The sequence below is a fragment of the Neoarius graeffei genome, chromosome 9 (genome assembly GCF_027579695.1).
Source record: "Neoarius graeffei isolate fNeoGra1 chromosome 9, fNeoGra1.pri, whole genome shotgun sequence".
Lineage (NCBI taxonomy): Eukaryota > Metazoa > Chordata > Actinopteri > Siluriformes > Ariidae > Neoarius > Neoarius graeffei.
In genome coordinates, this window is record NC_083577.1 from 40,423,937 (window position 1) to 40,449,687 (window position 25,751).

The 25,751-nt window shown below is 42.7% G+C and overlaps 2 protein-coding genes across 2 annotated transcripts; both read left to right on the forward strand.

Moving 5' to 3' along the window:
• The first annotated feature begins 607 nt into the window (after positions 1 to 607).
• On the forward strand, positions 608 to 1,456 carry olig2 (oligodendrocyte lineage transcription factor 2). The gene has a single exon (XM_060928690.1). The coding sequence runs from the start codon at positions 608 to 610 to the stop codon at positions 1,454 to 1,456; it is 849 nt and encodes a 282-aa protein (XP_060784673.1).
• Positions 1,457 to 24,223: 22,767 nt separating this feature from the next.
• On the forward strand, positions 24,224 to 24,946 carry olig1 (oligodendrocyte transcription factor 1). Its single transcript, XM_060928691.1, has one exon. It carries the CDS (start codon positions 24,224 to 24,226, stop codon positions 24,944 to 24,946), a length of 723 nt encoding a protein of 240 aa, XP_060784674.1.
• The last annotated feature ends 805 nt before the right edge of the window (positions 24,947 to 25,751 follow it).

Below are 25,751 nucleotides of genomic sequence, written 5' to 3' on the forward strand. Positions count from 1 at the left end.
AAAACGCGCGCGTCTCTCTCCTCAGGGCCAAACACGCCGTCACGACCGACCCGGAATAACAAAGTCAATACCGCAAGTTGCACTTGCACGCGCTGCACCCACTTTCGGTAAGTTTTTCAAATAAACCGTTATTTTGTGAAGATGGGGAAATTTTTACTAAAGTTTATATATATATATATATATATATATATATATATATATATATATATATATATATATATATATATATATTCCGGATTTTTTATTTTTTTATCTTGTGCCAAAAACCTTCGAGAGCATCACCATGTTGTCCTGTTCACCTTGTGAGAAAGTTCATGAGCATCTCAATTTATTAGACGTTTTTTTTTTTAATTCAAATATCAATCCGGATTTTTATATCTTACAAAAGAAGCAGCTCTACCTGTTTGATTTAATCCAACTGAAACTATATGAACACTGCAACTAATCACTAACTGATTTCCATGCAGCAGTGTTTGTGTTAAATACTGATGATGTTGATGCGTAATGATGCTTATAATTAGATATTTTGTAGATGCTTCAACTCTCTATTTCCACTTCCAGACACTGGCTGATAGATCGAGTGAAAACTAGAGTTGACCTCAGAGACATGGACTCCGATACAAGCAGAGTGTCCAGTCGGCCGTCCTCTCCGGAAGGAGATGATCTGTTCCTGTCTGCCGTGAAGAAATCGGCGGGTTTCTCGGGCGCAGTTTCGTCTACGCAGAGTGACTCACCCCCGGAGCTGAGCGCGGACATGCGCGGCCTTTCGAGCGGCGACGAGAACGCACTCGGTTTAAAGATGTTCTCCAAGAAAGACCGCAAGCTGCTGTCTGAGAGTGAGCTACAGAGCATCCGCCTGAAGATCAACAGCCGCGAGCGCAAACGTATGCACGACCTGAACATCGCCATGGACGGCCTGCGCGAGGTCATGCCTTACGCGCACGGGCCCTCGGTGCGCAAACTCTCCAAGATCGCCACGCTGCTGCTGGCGCGCAACTACATCCTCATGCTTAGTAACTCGCTCGAAGAGATGAAGCGCCTCGTCAGCGAGATCTACGGGGGTGGAGGTGGAGGGGGCAGCGGTGCCCACCACACAACATTCCACCCGTCTGCCTGCGGCACTCTGGCGCACGCCACAACTCCACTGGCCAGCCATGCAGCTGCTGCTGCTGCTGCCTCCGCTGGATCCCATCCGGTTCACCACGCACTGCTCCCGCCAACCGTGTCCAGCGCAGCCGCTTCTCTACCAGCGCCAGGCCTTTCAGCCGTGGCCTCAGTCAGACCGCATCACGGACTCTTGAAGGCCCCGGCGGCCGGGGTGAGCCCCCTCACCTCGGGCTTCCAGCACTGGGGTGCGAGCATGCCGTGCCCGTGCAGCATGTGTCAAGTCCCCGCGCCTCACGTGCCCGCCATGAGCTCGGTCAGCATGCCGCGCCTGACCAGCGACTCCAAGTGACTCAAGAACCTTTTTAAACATGCGGATAAATACTAAGACTTTATATTAAGAGACACTTAAAGACAGTTCCTGGTTTGATACCGCCTCACACACTTTTTTTTTTCGTGCCATAACCGGCTTTATCCCCAAAAAGAGATGCGGGTGAATTAGAGCATTTAGAAACACAGCTCAGCGACACTAACTTAGATGTTTTACTAACCCGTTAGCCGAAATAGGCCTAGGTTTCACAGCAGGGTACATTTATTTCCGACTCTATTCTGTCTCTTTCAAGAAACAAACTGGGGATGTAGAACCCCAACCTCGGCGATAGGTGTAAATGAATATGTACATATGTAGTGTTTGTACAGTATGAGAGCTTTTATATTAGGTTTGGGGTGAATTCGTTTACCTGAGACTGAAGTCGTTTTGCACCTGCTCATCTCTCTCTCTCTCTCTCTCTCTCTCTCTCTCTCTCTCTCTCTTTGTTTCCTTTTTCTTGTTTTTTTTCTTATTATTCTGTTTTACTGTAGTCACTGTCCGACACAAAGAATGATCGTTTTTATTTTTTATAAAAGTGTGAAACGATATTTATTTACTTATTTTCGATGATATGTTAAATGAATTAGGAATGTGTTGAAATTGTAAATGTAGTTAAATAAAAAATAATTAATAATAATTGCACTTTTTTTTTATTTCAGTCAACCAAAACTTTGTTCCAAAAAACCCCCAAAACTGACAGTAATTTGTTCTGAGACGTGAATCTGCGCACCTGACTCACCCTCACTCAACACTCAACACACTCCCAAACTGCATTATTATTATTATTATTATTATTATTATTATTATTATTATTATTATTATTATAAGTCGGCTATTATTATCTGTGCGATGTGGACACCATTTATTTTATATGTAGCCTATTTCAGTTAAAGCTAGATCTCGATATCTATTCACGGGAAAAAAAAAGACTCATTTAAATCATGGCTGAAGAGTCTACTAATCACAACACACACACACACATATATATATATATATATATATATATATATATATATATATATATATATATATATATATATAAAGTCCCATCACATCCCACGAATCATAAGTGCACTATCACACATTGAACTAACGATGATGATCATTATAAATAATAATAATACATTAATTGTACATTTATGAATTTGATAATTGAAGGTTAACAAGTAGTTTAAGTCCCGACTACAAAAATTAATAAAGTGTACAGCAATAGCAATATATCAATAAAACAATATCTTCAAAACATTTTATATATATATATATATATATATATATATATATATATATATATATATATATATATATATATATATATATATATATATATACCACAAATTATTATTATAAAGAAGAAGAGGAGGATGAAGAAAATAAGAAGAAGCCGAATCGATCAAATGTAAGCAAAATTGTCAGTGCAGTGTGACACCTATAACATTTTTATCTGAATTATTCTTGACGTCTCTACACAGAGTTGAGTTGAGCTTCATAAGAGCTTTTCATTAATTTATCTTTATTAATCCTCTGAATGTTTTCAGGGGGAAATCAGAGTTAAATATATAAAGTTAAATTAATAAACAAAACAAGTCTCTCACACACACATACATAGATAGATAGATAGATAGATAGATAGATAGATAGATAGATAGATAGATAGATAGATAGATAGATAGATAGATAGATAGATAGATCCAGAAGTCCTACTTGAAAGGATAAGACCCAGAGTGAGTGCAGGCAGAGCTGAGAGAGAATAAATCCAGGAGGATACAGTGGAATACATAACTAAACTACAGCAGCTGGATAGCACATTTTCGCATCTTTTACAAATGTTTCCAATGACCTTTTTAGCTAGAACGAGATGGAATCTGAATATTCATTTCGAGCATTTGTTTGTTTTTTCCCTCTGTGTTTAGCCTAGATTAAAGGATTTATGAACACAGAAAATCCACCAGTTCCAGAGCGCACAGAGTTTGAGTGAAATCCGGGAGGTGAAAAGCGTTGTACAGCACATAACCGGTCATCATTTCATATGTTCCCTCAGTAGAGTCTCAGAAAAATAATGATAGCTCGTCAGAGAAAAGTGAGTATCACCCAAATAGCAGGCTAAAAGTGTATCACTTTGTCGTTTTTGTTAATCAGAGCCCCTGAAAACGGTCCCAAACCCTGTACATCCTTCAGGAAAGAGAGAGGAGAGAAACTCCAGATCTTAAACAGGTAGTTCATTCAAGTTAACACCTTCTGTATTCGGCCTATAACATTAACAAGTGTCAAATATCTGAAGGCATAATAAAGTATTAACGGTTTATGAGTTTGACTCCATATTAAACTGAAGCAAGAGGTCTGTTAAATGTCTTGTCTCCTTTTACAAACATCTGCTTGTTAGCAATCTTCGCCGCCTCGCCCATTTGCTGTGCGTAAAAATGCAATTACGCAGAAAAGTAATGACAATTACACGCTATCGCCTTTCCAAATTAATCATCACGTCTCTCTCTCTCTCTCTCTCTCTCTCTCTCTCTCTCTCTCTCTCTCTGTTCTTCACAGCCTCAGTGCCAATTAAGCGCTGATACACGGCCATGATGAACCAGGTACCGCAGGAAAGTGCGTAATTATCTGCAACCAAACTGCGCTTCACTGCCTAAATGAACGAGCACAAAGTGCAAATATTAGATTATGCAGGCCAAAATGCCGCGAATATGTTGCATGAATTGATACCACGACTTAAACTTAAACTGTGTTAATTACAATGTTTGCTGATTGTTAGAACAGTATGTGATTGCTGCTGTATTATTGGTAAAGTGGATCATATCAGAGGAGCAGGTTCTCGTTAAAATATGAAGCCTAATGAATGACTTCTATTGAGCTCTTTTACTCTCAGACTTATTCAGTCACTAATACAACAACGCGACTGTGATTTTATAAATCCATAATCAGACTGGGAAATTCACAACTGTGATTTCCACCTAACAGAAAACTAATCTATTAGAATTGCAGCATTTCAAAAATGTCCAGCCGACTTAAATTTCTAGCTGGATATCAGTTATTTTTGCAACGTTGTTTTGATTGTGAAGAAGTTGCTTTAAAAATGGGCTTTTCCATAACAATTATGTATTTTACTCAAACTGTGATTATTGTGTCATATTAATGGTAATAATCCAAACACAATATGCTCATCTGTAAACCTGTAAAATGTGACATAAGGCATGAGTTGAATGCTTGAATAATAATTTGCAAATGTCACTTGATAGATATGAGATAAACTGACTTGTTGAATGTAGTCAATTGACTTTGTCGTATATTTAATTTCAGGTTGCATTCAGGTTAAAATTAATTTAGACAAGAAACTAAGTTGTTGGAATTATAGCTGAGTTTGTTGAAATTGTAGAGCAGCACTTTTCACAAGAGGTGGCCTGTGCGAATTCTCACAAATACGTACCATGTTCAGCATTTAAAGACCTGAGAAGAAGGATATGACATTTTCAAATTAAATGAAAGATCGAGATTATTCCTAACATCAGTCTATTTTCCCATGATCGGTTTAAATGGCATAATATTGAACAATAAAGTAATATTTACCATCAGCTTTCACAGATCATGGAAGGCTGGGTACTGTTTTGCTCATTGTCCACTCAGGGATGGATTTAAAGTGTAAGGATCATTTTCATATTTCTTTTTTTTTTTTTTGCCAAAGCAGCAGTCTGACTTAAACTGACAGATTGTGTTTTTTTTACTGTTTGAATATTTATGGTGCATCTTCTTGTGTGTGTGTGTGTGTGTGTGTGTGTGTGTGTGTGTGTGTGTGTGTGTGTGTGTGTGTGTTACTTTTCCCAAACCCATTTTTAAATCCCTGGTCCAGTCCAGATGCAGTCTCTTTCAGACCTTAGTATGTGTTGGCGCAAAGGATTAGAAAGAATTGAAGCAGTGCAAACACCAAATGAAAGAAAGAAAAGAGAAAAAATAAACAAATAAAATAGTGTTTCTGTAGCACTGGAGGACAATAGACACTATTTGAGAGAGGATTATCTCTTTATTGTGGTTTGCAACTCCAGTTCTTTTGGGATCGGTACAGTGTAGAGATGTGCTTGATTTATTCATCATTTTCACTATTAATGTTATTCAGTCACTATGATCATGCCAAGAAACCATCATGGACTGAGGTGGTGTGGATGTGTGCGTGTGGGGGTGTTGATACAGTAGCCATATGAGCACTCTTCTCCCTGGGGAGGACTAATCCTCTCTCGCTCGCTCTCTCCTTCATCTGTTCTTCCTTAAACGGCACATGGCACTGACGAGAATGTTTTAATACCAGAAGACATAACTGGGAGTTCAGGAAGTGAATGTTCAGTAATGTTTCAAACTGTGCATGTTTTCCAAACCAGCTGGACATTAGTGTGTGTGTGTGTGTGTGTATGTGTGTGTGTGTGTGTGTGTGTGTGTGTGTGTGTGTGTGTGTGTGTGTGTGTGTGTGTGAGAGAGCTGGGGTGTCAGGTCATGAGTAGAGGTTATGTGTGCATCCAAAGGTCTATGATCCAAAGCTGATGAACTCCCCATACATGATGGATCAATGTGTTTACTGAACTCTTCAGAACCACAAAGACAGATGGAGAAGAGACAGAAAGACAGAGAAAGAGATAAAAGAAAGCGTAAAAGAAAGGGAGATAGAAAGAGAAAGAAAGAGCTGGGCATTGAGAGTGTTTGAGCAGTTAAAGAAAGAGGGGATAATCCTGGAAGAGAACTGGACTCTTGGATATTCATGACTGGCCGAGTGTGGACACTCTATGAAAAGAGGACATGTCCTGGTCACAACGTAACATCAAAGAGCACCACGAGAGCTTCACAGGCCTGTGTGTGTGTGTGTGTGTGTGTGTGTGTTACAAGACCTTTGTTAGTGGCTGTCTGGCTTAAACCATTCAGAGTGGAAATGATCTGATGAGTGTTCATCCCTCTATGAGAAAAGCTGCACCAAGAGTGTGTGTGTGTGTGTGTGTGTGTGTGTGTGTGTATGCGAGACTGAGAGAGAGTGAATGCGTGAGTGTTGGATTAGTCCTGTAGCCTCTGAAATCTGAGCGTTTGCAAGCATATGCTTCAGTCTAACCCTGAGGGAACACACACGCTAACCTTTTTCAACCCCAAATTATATTAGTACTAACTTTCTGTGCTCATCTTCCCAAAGTAACTGCTTCACTTCTTTACATGTACAAAGTAGATGAAATAATCAGAATTTGAATAATTAAAATGGGAATATATATATATATATATATATATATATATATATATATATATATATATATATATATATATAGTTAGTTAGTTAGTTAGTTAGTACTGTCGCCTCAAAGCAAGAAGGTTCTGGGTTCGAGCCCAGCGGCCAGTGAGGGCCTTTCTGTGCAGAGTTTGCATGTTCTCCCCGTGTCTGTGTGGGTTTCCTCCGGGTGCTCCGGTTTCCCCCACAGTCCAAAGACATGCAGGTTAGGTTAATTGGTGGCTCTAAATTGCCCGTAGGTGTGAATGGTTGTTTGTGTCTATGGCTACGTTTACATTAGACCGTATCTGTCTCGTTTTCTTCGCGGATGCACTGTCCGTTTACATTAAACCGCCTGGAAACGCCGGGAAACGGGAATCCGCCAGCGTCCACGTATTCAATCCAGATCGTGTCAGCTCCAGTCCTGTGTAAACATTCAGAATACGCGGATACGCTGTGCTGAGCTCTAGCTGGCGTCTCATTGGACAACGTCACTGTGACATCCACCTTCCTGATTCGCTGGCGTTGATCATGTGACGCGACTGCTGAAAAATGGCGCGGACTTCCGCCTTGTATCACCTTTCATTTAAAGAGTATAAAAGTATGAAAATACTGCAAATACTGATGCAAATACTGCCCATTGTGTAGTTATGATTGTCTTTAGGCTTGCCATCCTTCCACTTGCAAGTGGTAAGTGACATGCACTGAGATCACACACACAGCGGCTCAGTCCCGAATCCTTGTTCACTTCACTCGCGTGCTCTGTGAGCTGCGCAGGGCCGGAGTGCGCACCCTCCAGAGGGCACTCGCTGTTCAGGGCGGAGTGATTTGGAGCGCAGGATGCCTGCGGAGCCGAGCGTATCCGTGTATTGGTATTGCTGTGTGCACGCAAATCGTGTATTGGTGTTGCTGTGTGCACACTAATCGTTTTAAAAACGTTAATCTGATGATCCGCTGATACGGTCTAATGTAAACATGAGCTGTGTGTCAGCCCTGCGATGATCTGGTGACTTGTCCAGGGTGTACCCCGCCTCTCACCCGTAGTCAGGTGGGATAGGCTCCAGCTTGCCTGTGACCCTGTAGAACAGGATAATCGACTACAGATAATGTGTGTATGTGTGTGTATATATATATATATATATATATATATATATATATATATATATATATATATATATATAAAGTTGATGTGACATATTTAATAAACCGTTTGCACATGATGTCACATGTCCCATGACCTTCTCTGATTTAGCCATGTCCGCCATCTTTACGGAATAACACACGCGTAGCAACAAGTATCTTTATACGAAGTGCCGCAAATTTGTGCAGTTATTGGCTGCTCGAACAATTCTGCTAAGGCTGGAGTCAGATTGTTTAGTTTACCCACTGTTAAAATGCGAGAAAGACCCCAAATGGAAGATCTAACCCGTAGACGGCAGAGACAGTGGCTTGCAAATCTGAACAGATCAGACATAAAAGAGACCAGCTACAAATATGTACGATTATGTGCAGATCATTTCGTAAAGGGTAAGTTTATATTTCTACCATTTATGTGAACCATAGACAAAATATATATAAAGATGTGACATACTGTAAGTGATATACATGTAAGCGCTACTCCAATTTATATTGCAGTTACAAATGCATAGCACAAAGCCCCAGTAGAATGTAGATAGTTGAGCTCGGTAAAATGTTGCCTTAGAAGACATCAATAACTAGGTTGGGGTTTTTTTTGGTTTGTGTTTTGTGTAACATTTGCCCACATCAGGAACCTACTAGATTCTTACAGTAAACTTGTGCTAAACTTTTGTATGCTTTCATCTGCTTCCCAGTGACGAAGCTAGTAGTTAAAACCAGGTAATTCATGATGTCTGTGTAATTCACACTTGGCCACATCCATACATCGTCTTCATACTCTACAACATTGCTGTATGGATCCACCTCTGAACATTCTTTTATCTTTTCCCTGTACTTGACCTTGTCACTATTACTCAATTCGTAATATATTTGCAAAAAATTACAGTTCGCCAATGTACTCTCCTCGGTCACCATGGATGCTACACCACAAAAATGGTGGACACTACAAAATCGGAGAGCATCATGGGAGATTCGTGACGTAAGTGCAAATGGTCTATATGCTTTTATTTAATTTAGAGTAAGGACATATCCATTGACAAAATAAAAATCATCATCATGTGCCATGCTGACAGGTGTTGGTGACCATGTCCCTCCACTCATCTCTATTTTCAGATGTGATGATCAGGTCCAGTCCTTTGTTTGCCCCCATCCATTTTGCTAGGCCATCCAGGTTCTTCTCTTTTTGTCTTCCCCGTAATCTTTTTCCATTGATCTTCCCACATGTAACTGTGTGCTCAAGACTATGCTTTCTCATAAAATGTCTGAAAAATTTTGCTTGGAGTTTTTTTTTTTGTAGGAGGCACAGCTGTTTGTTGGCTTCTTTCAGCACACTTTCATTTGTTCTCTTAGCTGTCCATGGTATTTTCAGCATTCGTCTTGTGAACCACATTTCCGTTGCATTTATTCATTTTTCCATTTGTTTGTTTATTGTCCATGACTCACAGCCATACATTAGAACAGGAAAAATATAAGATAGTAATACATGATTTCTAACATCCATCCATCCATCCATCCATCCATCCATCCATCCATCCATTATCTGTAGCCGCTTATCCTGTTCTACATGGTCGCAGGCAAGCTGGAGCCTATCCCAGCTGACTATGGGCGAGAGGTGGAGTACACCCTGGACAAGTTGGCAGGTTTGTTAGGGGTGGTGGAGGTGTGGTGAGATAAGGATCCAAAAGCAGAACACAGACAGCAATCCAATAAATAAGGTGATTTGATCCAGGGAAAAAAGGGCATGGCAAAAAGGTAAACAAACAGGACAAAACCACAAATGGCAAAAATAGTCCGGGTAAAAAGAGACAAAAACTTGACAAAAACACGAGACAGGTAAGGACAAAAACGCTAGAGCAAAAAACCATGAACAAGAAAAAAAACCCTAGTGCAAAAACCATGAACTGTAAACATAAGCTAGAGAGAAAAACCATGAAACACAATGAGGCACAGAAACAGCTAGAGTAGCAAAACGAGACGTTCTGGCAAAGTTAGAGTCTGAGAATGGTGTTTATATATGCAGCGGTGAAAACCAGGAAGTGAGTTCAGGTGAGATGGAATTCCCAAAGAACTAGAGACCAGAGGTTTAAGCTGGGACACGTGGAAAGTGGAGTGAATACATCGCATGGTGAGTGGTAATGCCAGTCTGACAGAACATGGATTAATTACCTTGCTGATGAGGAAGGGTCCTAGGTATCTGGGGGCCAGCTTACGGGAGATCGTTCTGAGTGGCAGATGGCGCGTGGAGAGCATAACTCGCCGCCCCACCCAGTAGGTGGGTGCCTTAGAGCGGCGTTTGTCGGCCTGCCTCTTGGATGCTAGGGCAGAGCGAATGAGTCTTCTCTGGGCCAATGCCCACATTCTCCTGCAGCGGCGTATGAAGGTCTGGGCTGAAGGTACAGTAACCTCCTCCTCTTGGTTGGGGAAGAGTGGTGGTTGGTAACCTAGGGAGCACTGGAAGGGCGAGAGACCTGTGGCAGATGAAGGGAGAGTGTTGTGAGCGTACTCAACCCAAGGTAAGTACTTACTCCAAAAACTGGCATCCCTGGACGCCATGCACCTGAGTGCCACCTCCAAATCTTGGTTGGCCGTTCCGCCTGGCCGGTGGTTTGAGGATGGAACCCTGAGGAGAGACTACAGGAGGCCCCAATGAGTTTCCAGAAGGCCCTCCAGAACTGCGCAGTGAACTGAGGACCCCGGTTGGAGACGATGTCAGTGGGGAGTCCGTGTAGGCGGAAAATGTGAAGGATGAGTAATTTGGCGGTTTCTTTAGCTGTGGGAAGCTTGGGCAGAGGGATGAAATGGACTGTCTTGGAGAACCGGTCAATAACCGTAAGGATACATGTGTTGCCACCTGAGTTGGGGAGTCCTGTGATGAAGTCCAGGGCAATGTGAGACCAGGGTTGATGAGGAGTCAGGAGGGGTCTTAGCAAGCTGGCAGGGGGTCGATTGGCTGTCTTGTTTCAGGCACATGTGTCGCAGGCTGCCACGAACTCCTGGACGTCTTCCTTGATGGATGGCCACCAGAAGCGCTGTTGGATGAGCGCCAAGGTTCGAGCAGCCCCCGGATGACAAGCCAACTTGAGGCCATGACCCCACTGCAGCACCTGGGTTCGCACAGAACAGGGAACAAACAGAAGGTTAGATGGTATGTTGTTTGAGTTACCTTCTCTGGGGTCCTGCTCCAGAGCCTTCTGTACTAATGTCTCCATCTCAAGTAGGGTGGCCCCCACCAGACAGCGTGGAGGAAGGATGGTTTCGGGCATACTAGACTCCTCCTGGCAGGCAGAGAATATCCTGGACAGGGTGTCGGGTTTGCCGTTCTTGGAGCCTGGGTGGTAGGAGAGCATGAATAGGACCCGGGAGAAGAAGAGAGACCATCGGGCTTGCCATGAGTGAAGGCGTTTGGCAGACTTGAGGTATTCTAGGTTTTTGTAGTCGGTCCAGACAAGGAAGGGGAGATCTGACCACTCGAGCCAGTGCCCCCACTCCTCCAAGGCTAGCTTGACAGCCAACAGCTCTCTGTCGTCAATGTCGTAATTTTGTTCAGTAGGGGACAGCCAGCGAGAGAAGAAGGAGCAGGGGTGGACCTTGTTATCGTTGGCCCTCTGGGAGAGAATGGCTCTGACCCCGGACTCGGAAGCATCGACCTCCACGATGAACTGTTTGGTTGGATCGGGTATGGTGAGAATGGGTGCTGTGGTGAACTTGTGCTTGAGTATGGAGAAGGCTTTCTCTGCTTCCTCCCCCCACTTGAATGGGGTCTTAATCGAGGTCAATGCAGTGAGAGGTCCAGCCACCGTGCTGAAGTCGCAGATGAAGCGCCTGTAGAAATTGGCAAATCCCAGGAAATGCTGGAGCTCTCGTCGCAAGGATGGGGTGGGCCAGTCAGCGACTGCCTCAAGCTTGAGGGGGTCCATCTGGATCCTAGCTGGGGAGATAATGAACCCCAGAAACGAGACAGAACTCTGGTGGAATTCACTCTTTTCCACCTTGATGAACAGCTTATTTTCTAGCAGGCGCTGGAGGACCTGCCAGACATGGCCCCGATGTTCCTCCAGGGAGCGAGAGAAGATCAGGATGTCATCCAGGTACACGAAAATGAAGATGTTAAGAAAGTCCCTTAGGACGTCATTGACGAGTGTCTGGAAGACTGCGGGCACATTGGTCAGGCCGAAAGGGACCATGAGGTACTCGTAGTGGCCAATGGTGGTGTTAAAGGCCGTCTTCCACTCGTCCCCCTCCCTGATCCTGACGAGATGGTAGGCATTGCGTAAGTCCAACTTGGAAAATATCTTGGCTCCCTGGAGTAGTTCAAAGGCCATGGTCATGAGCGGTAGTGGGTAGCGGTTCTTGACTGTAATGACGTTGAGACCTCAGTAGTCAATACAGGGGCGGAGCAACTTGTCCTTCTTCTCCATGAAGAAGAATCCCGCCCCTGCTGGGGAGGAGGAAGGGCGAATGATCCCAGCTGCCAGAGACTCAGAGATGTACTTCTCCATGGTTTGCCTTTCGATGGGAGAGAGAGAGTAGAGTCACCCTTTGGGTGGCGCCGTCCTGGGCAGGAGGTCGATTCCGCAGTCATAGGGTCTGTGAGGAGGGAAGGACACTGCTTGGGTCTTGCTGAAGATGAGTCTTAAGTCCAGGTATTCCGGAGGCATGTGAGAGAGGTCAGGAAACTCGCTGGATGAAGGCTGCGGTGGTTTGGCGGGAGGCAGAGCGGAGTTCAGGCAGGAAGCTAGGCAGGAATTGCTCCAGCCTAGGATGGTGTTGTCGGCCCAATTAAGATGGGGGTTGTGCTGCGTTAACCAGGGTAATCCTAGGATGATGGGTACGTGGGGGTCGTTCATGACGTGAAGTTGGATAGTTTCTGAGTGGTTGCCGGAAATCCTCAGGGTGAGTGGGGTGGTAAGGTGGGTGATGGTGGTCAAGCTGGTGCCATTGAGTGTCAGGACAGTGAGAGGGACCTTGAGGGCGAGTAGCGGGATTCCCAGACACTTGGCGATGGCGGAGCAGATCAGGTTCCTGTCTGCCCCTGAGTCAACGAGGGCCTAGAGATGGTGATGCTGGTTGTCATGGATGATGATGACAGGGAGTAACGGTCAATCAGCGGGGGGCTGGTTCCAAGCATTGCCCACCAGGGCCCCTCGATTCACTAGTGGTCTTGTTCCCTTTAGCGGGCAGGCTCAGCAGATGTGTCCTCACTGACCACAGTAGAAACAGACCCCTGTGCTCCACCGGCACTGTCGTTCCTCCACTGACACCCACACCCGGTCTACTTGCATGGGTTCAACGGACAAGGTGGGAGGTGGAGAGGAGGTGAAGCTGGGTTGGGTCTTCTCTCTCCTCCGTTGCTGGAACCGGGTGTTGATATGGTTGGCGAGGTCCATGAGACTGGAGAGGTCCAACGGCAGTTCCCGCAATACCAGTTCATCCTTAATGGCATCAGACAAGCCATGTAGGAACACATCAACCTGGGCACTCTCGTTCCAACTGCACAATGCCGCCAACATCCGGAACTTGATGGCGTAGTCCGAGGTAGACCGGGACCCCTGCCGCAGCTCCATGAGTTCCCTAGCCACCTCCTGGCCGGACAGAGAGCAGTCAAAAGTTCACTCCATCTCCTCAGAAAAAATCTTTGAAACTGGAGCAACAGGGAGCATCGGTGTCCCATACCACTGTTCCCCACTCCCTGGCCTTGCCGGTGAGGAGCGTGATGATATATGCCACCCAGGAGCGTTCTGTGGGGAAGGTCAGAGGTTGCAGCTCCATGATCAATGAGCATTGAGATAGGAACGATCTGCAAGTACCTGGCTCTCCATCATAGGGCTGAGGCGCTGGGAGTCTCGGCTTGCGGAGAAAAGCAATGGCAGGAGCTGAAGTAGGAGACGGCTGGGCAGGGGTAGGCACGGCTTGATAGCGCTGCATCTGTGTGGTGAGGAGGTTGAGTGAGTTGGACAGGGTGGCGAGGTTCTGGGTGATCTGCTGGAGGTCTTGTTGATGGGTCCCAAGGAGAGTCCCTTTGCTGCCGGATGGCCGTTCTCAGACAGGTGAGTTCCACTGGATCCATGTTGGCCAGAACGTACTGTTAGGGGTGGTGGAGGTGTGGTGAGATAAGGATCCAAAAGCAGAACACAGACAGTAATCCAATAAATAAGGTGATTTGATCCAAGGAAAAAAGGGCATGGCAAAAAGGTAAACAAACAGGACAAAAACACAAATGGCAAAAATAGTCCGGGTAAAAAGAGACAAATACTTGACAAAAACACAAGACAGGTAAGGACAAAAACACTAGAGCAAAAAGCCACGAACAAGAAAACGCACTAGTGCAAAAAAAACATGAACAAGAAAAAAACCTTAGTGCAAAAACCATGAACTAGAAAAATAAGCTAGACAGAAAAACCATGAAATGCAATAAGGCACAGAAACAGCTAGAGTAGCAAAACGAGACATTCTGGCAAACTCAGAGTCTGAGAACAGTGTTTATATATGCAGCGGTGAAAACCAGGAAGTGAGTTCAGGTGAGATGGAATTCCCATCCCGGATCCGGATCGGTGCTGGGGTGGGAGATCCGTAATCTCCAGAGTGGATGTCTGGGGTGGAGCATGATAAGGTTATTGCAGGGCTGACACAGAGATGAACAACCATTCACACTCACACCTACGGTCAATTTAGAGCCACCAATTAACCTAACCTGCGTGTCTTTGGACTGTGGGGGAAACCGGAGCACCCAGAGGAAACCCACGTAGACACGGGGAGAACATGCAAACTCCACACAGAAAGGCCCTCGCCAGCCACGGGGCTCGAACCCAGGACCTTCTTGCTGTGAGGCAACAGTGCTAACCACTATACCACCATGCCACCCATTTTCTAACACATAACCATATTTTCTCATTCATCAGGATGCTTTTCATTTTCTGAAATGTCTGTTTGGCTTGTCTGATTCTTACTTAAATCTCAGTTTCACACCTTCCATCTGATGTTATAACATTGACCTGCTGTAATGTGGTATATTGCCTATTCTGAGCTTGCATGTTGGAAGGATTCTTTTTCTTGATACCACCATAGTTTCTGCTTTCTTTTCATTTAAGGATAGTCCTAACTTTTCACTCTCAATATTGATAATATCTAATAGTTTCTGTAGATCCTCTTGCCTTTCTGCTATCAATACTGTATCGTCAGCGTATCTTATGTTGTTCACATTATTACCTCCTATTTTGATACCTGGTAAATTTTGTATCACTCGCATTACATATTCACAGTACAATGAGAAGAGATCAGGAGAAAGTACGCAGCCTTGGCGAGCGCCTCTTTTGATATTTTGGAATTCACTTATTTCAGTGTTCACTCTGACACTTGCATCTTGCTTCCAGTACATATTTTTTATGTAAAATATCTATATTTTTAGGCTCCAGCTTGCCTGTGACCCTGTAGAACAGGATAAAGCGGCTAGAGATAATGAGATGAGATGAGATCTATATTTTTTTCAGAACAATAATTCAATTTAAAATTTTCTGATTCAAAAGAGAAAGGACACACACATACACATGCAGTTCAATTTAGTGTATAGTGTCAATAGTTGTAATTTTCAAATATATAGTATGAATGTGTACATAGAGCCAAGCAAGTGACAAGTGTGAAACTGAAATGAATTACTGGAAAATTAGTCAAGTCAAATTTATTTATATAGTGTTTTTAACAACAGACATTGTCGCAAAGCAGCTTTACAGAAAATTAAAGACTTTAAACATGAGCTAATTTTATCTCTAATTTATCCCCGATGAGCAAGCCTGTGGCTACAGTGGCAAGGAAAAACTCCCTCAGATGACATGAGGAAGAAACCTTGAGAGGAACCAGACTCAAAAGGGAACCCATTCTCATTTGAGTGATAACAGATTGAGTGATTATAAATAACTCACTTCTATAACTGTATCCTATATAGTCACAAAGTATAACTGTGAAACCAGGAAAATCATTATAGTTTTAACATGAAGTCTGTTTTGTTGATGTTATAAAATGTTCATTGATGGAGACTTGAGTGCAAAACTGCTTATGTCAACTGCAGTCCTAAACTTAGCAAGTCAACTGAAGTCCTCAGACATAAATGTTTTACTGTAAGTGTCCAGAGCATCTTTCAAGTGAAACCTTCGACTGTCCGTATAGGGCCGTCATCCACAGGAGCGATGAGATGAGACTCCAGCCAGATTACTTAATTACTTAATTTAGGGAAAACACTTTAATTCAAAATGGTATTACATTAAATTGATTATGTGGGAGCAACTTTCATTGTTTAATTGTAACAAATGATTAGTCTGCTTGTCTGTATATTCGTAACTGAAGCTCATAATCACTGCATTTCTTGCTAGAATTCCTTTAGTGATTAAAATGACTGAAGACTATTAGCAATATGTTAATATTTAGTTATTTACTTATTCACAACATACACTATAAATAAATTGAATTGTCTAACAATGAACAAGGAAATTAACAATAGTGCTAACAGAGATGTTTGCGCCAGTTAGGATGAAGTTGTTAGCTGTTAACTTGCTTCAGCTTTTTCATTCCAACAATATTAAATAAATCTTCATGTTTTTCAAAAAAAAAATTTTAAATAAATTTTAATTGTTAGTTTTATTAAACTGTTGATTTGATGATATTCTGGTGATTAAACAGACACAAAGCAACTGCACAATGGAGCTTACACAAATAAGTAAGTATAACTAATGACTGACAGTTATTTAAATTAAATTTAATAATTCTTAAATAAAGCACAATAAGAACAATAAGTAATCCATGTTCTAAATACATAATGTTTTTCATGATTTATTGTTGAATGTAACTTGCAAGTCTATAAGTACAATATTAACCAAAAAAATTGTAAGAATGCTTGAATATGTGAAATATAGTTTCTCTTTTTTATGTTTGTGCTGTGAAGGCTTCTTTATGGATGCTTGACATCAGTCACCCAAAATTGTTAATCATCTCACTTTGCTTTTTTGTAATTTATCTTCATTTCTTTTAATTTATCCTGATCAGTGCCTGAGAACTTGAGACTCATCACACCATGCTGTCGTCACTATCCACTTAGCTAATGATCTCCTAACAAAGTTCAAAGCACGGATTACTGTGACTTGATCACTACACCACTGTAACAGTGTAAAAAAAAAATCATGATTTATAATCTTAATACAATCTTAAAATTTTCAGGAAAAATGACAAAGTGTGATGAATCACTTCCTCCCAAGTAACTCTGCCTATTTCCTCATGACCTTGGCTGTGGGCACGGTGTGTTTCCGATTTTCCTTTTCTTGTTGAACTGCCTTTTTCAACTGTGCATTCCTTTGCCAGGGTGTTTTCTGTTCATGTCTCTATCCTTTCTTTCCATCCGTTTCTTATTGCTTGTTCGCTCATCTGTAGACCAACCCTGCTCATCCATCATATCTTTCACTCTTCTTTTACCTCCCTAACCTTGCTCTTGCCCCTTCCCATAGAGTTAGGGAGTAAAGTGCAACACACACACACACACACACGCATACAAACAAGGAACTTACGATTCCGATACAGGGTTGACCAGGGCCCTGTGTGGTTGCTTTGCAGCTGTGTTAAAGATGTCAGAGTCAGGCAAAGATTCATCACTGTCAGAGATAGGATGAAAAAGCACACTGCATGGGGATAACTTCTTGATCTCTCCATATGGATGGTCTAAAGCAGCTTAAAATACCAAATACAGTATGTGTTAAAGGTTTTGTCAAAAGTATATAACTTGTTGGGCACAATATATGTCTGTACTCAAGAAAAATATGAATCATTAAAGGGGAACTGAAGTCATTTTAAAATGTGCTTTATTTCTTAATTAACATGTTATTCAATTACGTTTTCGGGTTTTAGTAACCTTATATCGTGACTTGTATTGGCAACTAATTGCAATTAAATATTATACTTATCAGCCTATTCGGTTTTCAGCCATGTTGAATGTAGTTTGTTTGGTCCACGGCAGGCGTCACTTATCCACGCAATCTTCACGAGACTTGTGCGAGACTTCGAAACGTCAAGTGTTAGCCAGGTGTCAGTGCCACCATTTTGAAAACTGTTTTCCAAACTAAATATTGCACAAAAATAAGTTTAAATGACAATTACTGCTTTTTTTTTTTCAAACTTTCCTGATTGCTATCAAAACAAACAAAACTTCCAGCTTGATTACATCAGCATTCGAAAGGGGGCGCGCGCGTCTTTTGACAACGTTGGCAGATGTTGGTCACTTTGATTTCCACTATACGTTTTACTTCCGTTCTACGAAGTCTCGCACAGGTCTCAACGAATCTCGTTTACGGCCATTGCTTTGACATATGGACTGATATATTACATAGCATATTTCAAACACTCATAACTTGCTATAGCAGTGACAAAATAGCTATCAAAAATGCATTCCTATATTTAATAAAATGAGATAAATAGAATTTTGATAATAAAAAATTTGCCTTCAGTTCTCCTTTAAAGCAGTGCATGGGCTCATCTTCCAAACAGTGTCCACCAGTGGTGATGCTCTCAGAGCTCAGTTGTAAGATGCACATGTTTCTTGAGTGAGAGCTCTCATTAGCGAAATATGACACGTCCAGCAGCTGTCACTGAGTAGTTAGTGACAGCTCTAATCAGTGTGTCCTCAGCGGGCCATGTCTAACTGTGAGTGTGTGACAGTGAGTTTTTGATTTGGGCTCTGATGTGACGACTGTGCTTCGGCCATGGGGACAAAAGACCCACAGGTCATCCCTCCCTGGCTCCTTATCCATCTGAGTAGGCTCCAGCTCTGCCCAGGCCAACATTTCCCACAGCATGCTGGGAGGCACAATGCCCAGCCTTCAACCCATTGGTTCCGCTCTATTAACAGCTTGTAAACTTCTCATAGCTATGGCCCTGAGCCTGAAGCCATATAGCAATCTGGATTTACATAGATCTGATGTTGTCCCCATCACTTACATACTCTTTTTCCCAATCTCTACCCTTTCTCCCTCGATTGAAGGGTCTTTTTTTTATTGCTTTGTGTCTGAGTCAACCATCTGACTTAGAGGCCCTGTGGTGTGTTTCTGCACCTGTCTCGCTATAGAGCTGGAAATGAGAGAACATAGTTGTTGACATCTGTTAACTTCTCATTAGAACTTTGCTTTATGCAGGTTATCTGGTGCACAGGACAGCTCAGTACAGCACACCGTGTGGCCACAAGCTGGCGAGGGCCCAGCAGCCGGCGGGTGAGTGAGTGCAGTCGGCATTTAGCAGACGCTCCGAAACGTCTGTGTCCTAGCTATGAATATGGAAACAGACGTTCTCTGTTTCCTTGTTGCTGATTTCAGTGTGTTATCTGTTTTGACCTTTCAGGTTGTAGGAAAGGGAGTTTGCATTCGCTGTCAAACTTCAAAACCAGCCAAATTTCTGTGAGGCTGGTTGTTTGTTTGTTTGTTCATTTGCTTGTATGGTGTAATTAAGCTGACAGGCCTGGCAGCATAGCTTTTTCGCATCCATATGCAGTGCATCATTAGCCAAACTCCAGGGCCAGTTTTTTTTTTTTAGAAGTTGGTGTAAATCTGGCTGCTGGACTGTGATCCATTCAGAATCCTTCAATCAGTAAATGCTGCCAGCATAAATAATTTGTTCTGCAATGACCCTGTTAAAGTGAGCTTTAGTCTCAGAGATTCCGGGGTAGGCAATGGTGCTGTTTTAGTAATAAACACCTATGGACTTAGCCTGATCCAAGTAAATAATTAAGAATTACTTCTGAACAAGTGTCCTGTTGTGATCTTTATATATGCACTGATTAAACAACTTGAATCAAATCCTGGTATGTTTTCCCCTTTGGGGTGCTTTACTTAGATAGATGGGAACACAGCATTTGCACTTGGATGTGGATCAAAACATCCACTGGAAGTGTCTGAGTGAGCTGGTTTTGCGCGGCATGGTGGTGTAGTGGTTAGCACGGTCGCCTCACAGCAAGAAGGTCCTGGGTTCGAGCCCAGTGGCTGGCGAGAGCCTTTCTGTGTGGAGTTTGCATGTTCTCCCTGTGTCTGCGTGGGTTTCCTCCGGGTGCTCCGGTTTCCCCCACAGTCCAAAGACATGCGGTTAGGTTGATATGGGACGGCCTTGGGCTGAGGTGCCCTTGAGCGAGGCACCTAACTCCCAACTGCTCCCCGGGCGCTGTTAGCATGGCTGCCCACTGCTCTGGGTATGTGTGTGTGCTCATTGCTCACGTGTGTGCATGTGTGTGTTCACTGCTTCAGATGGGTTAAATGCAGAGAGCAAATTTCACAAGTGTGTGATGAATAAAGTTGTGCTTTCTTTCTTTTCTTTCCAACTGACCTCTAGCACTTGTTTTGACTTTGAATCAAAAAAATTGCAGGAAATGAACTAAAAAATGGCAGGCATTTTTCTGTCATGGGTCACCTTTTTTTTTTTTTTTTGTAGATATGAGCTGCTACTCTGAGCCACAAAAAGTCCAAATTGAGCCAAAAGACAGGGATAGGTTTCCTGACAACATTGCCCTTTTGGGCTAAGAATGAGTTTAGAGACGCTCTTAAGCAACGAACCTTAAGGTCTCTTAAGAGCAATGTTACTAAGAGAGTCTTTGCTATGTGCATCACTGATATAGGCATTAGTAGTTGCGAAAGGCATTTGTACTGTAGTTGCTGAAGGCATTAGTAGTTGCTAAATCCAGTCGATGAGGTCACATGGTGTTCATTTTTAACAAAAAAACAATGAAATATAAAGTGTTAAAATATTAATATATTGTATTATTGTTAAGCATTACATATATAATGTGGTAATTAATAATTTAAACTATTTTTCATTTTTGGATAAACACTTTTTTATTCCAAGCGTGTTGAACGAGCAAAACACCACAGAAAAGAATGAGCAAATAATAAGCTAAATAATTTAGTAAATGTGTTCCCTGTGCCTGATCATTGCTCATTTCACTATTACCCAGGATTATTTCAACTGTTATCCACAATGTCAATCTACACACACACACACACACACACACACACACACATATATATATATATATATATATATATATATATATATATATATATATATATATATATATATATATATATATATATATATATATATATATACACACCAGGCGGCACGGTGGTGTAGTGGTTAGCGCTGTCGCCTCACAGCAAGAAGGTCCGGGTTCGAGCCCCGTGGCCGGCGAGGGCCTTTCTGTGCGGAGTTTGCATGTTCTGCCCGTGTCCGCGTGGGTTTCCTCTGGGTGCTCCGGTTTCCCCCACAGTCCAAAGACATGCAGGTTAGGTTAACTGGTGACTCTAAATTGACCGTAGGTGTGAATGTGAGTGTGAATGGTTGTCTGTGTCTATGTGTCAGCCCTGTGATGACCTGGCGACTTGTCCAGGGTGTACCCCGCCTTTTGCCCGTAGTCAGCTGGGATAGGCTCCAGCTTGCCTGCGACCCTGTAGAACAGGATAAAGCGGCTAGAGATAATGAGATTATATATATATATATATATATATATATATATATATATATATATATATAGGGTGTTTAAAAAATGTGATATTATTTGAGATGTAAATATCCCAGAAACTACATAGTCTAGGCAAATGAAACTGAACAGGCTTAATATTGAGCAATATAAGATTTATTCCTCAAATTTTGAATGAAAAATTTAAAGGTATGTGAATTCCATGAACAATTTCACAAATTTTCAATATGCATGCCGCCTGAGACACAGACACACAGACAGCCTTCTTCTTTGAACTTTTTGTGCCGTGTCCAAATCTGCATTGCAGTTGGTGCATTTTTAGAGAATTCTCTCATAAATGAACGCTGCAGCCTTGTTCGACTGTGTTCAAGCGTACTCTAACACACAAAACGCCTTTTCTTTTCCAGTGAATGGCATTTCTATACCTAAAAAATAAAAACAAAAAAACATTAAACATAAAATTTTGACCTGTTTTCACACATGCTGTTAAAATTTGAGTTCAATTGAACGAGAATTGGCAAAGTTATTAGATTGTGAAATTAAATTAAAAAATTTTGAAACATCCTGTATATATATAAAATGTACTTGCAATGTACAAGAAAAATAACTGAACACCGGCAGCAGATTCAACACCAGTTTCCCCTGTTGACGGTGAGAGTCCCTCAGAGGCGCATGCGCATTCTGTGTATTCGGCTGTGAGGAGATGCTCTTTGTTGTGAAAGAGTGGTCTGGGTCCACTGTAAGTTCAGAGCAAATTAAAGTACTACTTTGACTATGATGTTGTTCGGGAAAACCATGTTAGCTTAACGATGGATATTAAGAGGTAATTAAAGATGCTCTTAGCCTTAAGAGGCTCTGGAAACCCACCCCAGAGCTGTAGTGCTACATAAATGCAATGCATTTTAGAAATTTGGACCACTATATAAAAAGAGAAAATAAATGGTAGACACATACACATTTTTTTAAACAGATTATTTATGTACTGTAATTGTAGAGCAATTTATTTCGTGCTGATTCTGTGTTCTCCATGTTTGGGTAGCTTTTATGACTTACACACTCACTTGGCAAAGGTTCATATGATGCCATTTTTCTGACCAAATAATGAAAGATTTTTATGATTACGTTTTCAACACTACACATCCTCCAGTCAACTTTTTTGTTAAAAAATAAATAAATAAACCAAATCAAGTAACAAATGAATCAGATAGAATCGAACAGGTGTGAAATCTCCCGAAGTGTATTGCACAAAGTATATTGCACTGGAAGATAATATACAGATGATGTCCGTTTAGAAGAGTTTTAGAATATGTGTGCATGTATGTTGCTGGTTACATTTATAAATGGACTTGTCTGTCTGAAAACAGCTAGCAGAGCCGTGCTCATCTACCGTAGGCATGTTGTAATGTTTAATAGTGTCCACAGGAAACAGACTTGATGTGAATGAGCTGATTGAAGCTCCAGGTGCAGCTCCAGAAACCCAGGCCTGGCCGGCCAGCTTGGCCCAGCCGGAGCACACCGAGAACCCCACAAAGACAGCCCTCATGCCCCTGCCTGGCTCCAACGGGCCCTAACCCACATCAGCCTGGTGATAAAGGGGAGCAGTGGATGCTGGGGGCAGGGGTACGGATGTGATCCCCCCACACCACCCCATTCAGCCCCCGCAAGCTGGAAGGAAGGATGGAGAGAGTGGAAGGGGGGCCTGTGGGGTGGGTGGACACCAGGTTCTTTCTTTGCCCCTCTTTTTCATCTCCTCTCTCTGTCTCTGTGGCAGTGCAGGTGTCCCTTTCTGGCCTGTCCCTCGCTCCTTCTTTCTGTTTCTATTTCTTTTCATGGACACACACACAGACATGTATACACACACACACACACACACACACACACACACACACACACACACACACACACACACACACACACACAGCGGACAAACACCCAGCTCTAATCCATCACAGGCTGGCTTTTATAGGTTAGATTGTAGAAAAACACACAGCCCCCCACACACACATCCACATAATACAGGCAGGTTGTGTTCTGTTGCTCTGCAGGTGCCTGGCATGGTGATTGCGCTTTTAATGCAGTTCCTGTCTCTGCTTATGTGTAAAAGTGTGTGTGTGTGTGTGTGTGTGTGTGTGTGTATGCCATAATACCATTCACCAGTCAGACAGCACCGGTTGCTCTAACCATTTGCTATAACCTCCTCACCATTCGCATCCTTTCATTTCAAAAACACTTCCTTCATTTCCTTGTTTTGAACATGGCATCATTCACACTTTCTCTCTCTCTCCCTCTTTTCTTTGTAACATCCCTTAAGGGGCAGGATCATAGACAGAATGTCAAAATATAGGATGTGACTGTTTTGTAGCTTTCTGCCTTCAGAGGAGAGGGGAAGAAGAGAGCGAGTTAATTACAGCATTAGCTCATTACCTGTGTCTTCTCTTCCTCATTTGCTCCCTATGCGCTGAGAATGTGGTCCAGCCAGATAGAGACTGCTTGACAGAGATGTATACTTGGACAGATCTGTCATCATAGGACTAAAGTATCAGCAAAAGGATATCATCTAGAGGACTTACAAGATCACATTTTATTTGCCTTATATTCCTTTTGTATTGTGTTCATTCATTCAGTATTTCATAACTGGCATTTACTCAGTGGATGAGTATGAACTTCAGAAACTGCTTCACTGGAGGGTAAATTCTGGAATCATTATTGGATTAATCCATGTGGACGTGTTTAATCAAGGATCAAGAGTTATCACTCTCCTGGATGGACTTAGACTCTCCTGGATCTTTGCTGTGGTCTAGCTGTGGATAGGACTTTTGTGAGCAGATCCTTGGTCTGTGGTGCAAGTGTAGTTGTGAGGAGGTGCATTTGAGCTTTCAGAAGCATGCAGCCTGTGTCTAGTCTCAGGGGCAACGGACAGGGAGAGGGCACGTTTCACGAGCTCATCCCCAGATCAGGAATGGTTACTGGGGGTACAGGAGCAGGAGGATCAGGTTTTAGTTCTGGGGGTCTTCAGGGACCTCAGAGACACCCTAAATTTCCTCGAGAGCTCAGCCAGGAGGAGCAGCAGGAACTCAGACGGAAAATCAACAGCCGTGAGAGAAAGAGAATGCAAGACCTAAACCTGGCCATGGATGCTTTGCGGGAGGTGATGGTACCATACTCTTCCTCCCCAACCTCATCCTTGGGTGCAGGAGGAGGGCTGCAACACCCTTATCTACCCCTTGGAGCGTCTCCGAATGGCCGCCGTCTTTCCAAGATCTCCACACTGGTCTTGGCCCGCAACTACATCCTGCTCCTTGGCTCCTCCCTCCAGGAGATGAGGCGGCTGCTAGGTGAGGTCAGTATCGGGGGGACTGTACCACACCTGCTCCTGACAGGAGGGTGGCCATTTCTCTCTGGGCCAGGACAGCTCTTGCTCAGTTCACCAGAACAGCCACTTGGTCTAGCACAGTGTCCTTCACTGCCACTGAATGGTGCCCCGGCCCTGGAAGAGTCTACACCATGGGGTTCACGGGGGGTGGTGGGGGCACCATTATGCCCTTGTCGAGTGTGTCGAGTACCCAGAGTGGTGCATGCAGCTCCTACATCTCGCTTCCAGAAATGAGCGTCAAAATGTTATCAGTGAATGACAGTAATTGCTCATTTTTTTAAAATTGCTTTTATACAACCAAGTTAGTAATCCTGTCTTTTTCTGCTGTTCATATTTCCTTTCTTGTTGACTTCTTTTTTAACTTTTGATTGTGTGAAAAATTGTTTTTATAAAATCATTATAAAACAATGTAGTGTGGTATCCAATTGAAACATATAGAGCAATATTATAACAATTTATTTAGTTATTTTTTCTGAAGTGTATTTTGACAAAATATACTTGTTTTGGAAATGAATTTTAATAAGTCCAAAATCTGACAGTTAGTTAAATGTGCAAAGATGGAAAAACGGCAGCTTTTTATGGACTTTGATCATCCTCATCAAATACAATAAACATTTATGAAGAAAGAGCAGAGTATATATATTTCTGTGTGTATGTGTGTACTCCTGTAGCATAGAGATAAATAACACAGTAGCTACCCACTATAGTCTTTTCCATTTTATACATTTTCCTCCATCCTGTTTTTGTGCCCATTTCATTGTGTGTGTGTGTGTGTGTGTGTGTGTGTGTGTGTGTGTGTGTGTGTGTGTGTGTGTGTGTGTGTGTGTGTTCCTCATATAAGTGAATGCAAGACCTAGCAGGTTGAAATAATTACTCCAACCCTCTTCATGCAATAAGGAGGTCCAGCTTACAGCTTACACTATAACCGTCTTCTTACCCCCAGCCTTACTTCTTTACCCCACCTCAAACCTCCATTCAGTCCTGCTAAATAAAACCCCAACATCAAAACCTGCCCCCATAATTACTGCACACTCCTTCT

What these genes read in the sequence shown, in the direction of transcription:
- olig2 (XM_060928690.1), top strand. Translation starts at nt 608, where the DNA reads ATGGACTCCGATACAAGCAGAGTGTCCAGTCGGCCGTCCTCTCCGGAA.
- olig1 (XM_060928691.1), top strand. Translation starts at nt 24,224, where the DNA reads ATGCAGCCTGTGTCTAGTCTCAGGGGCAACGGACAGGGAGAGGGCACG.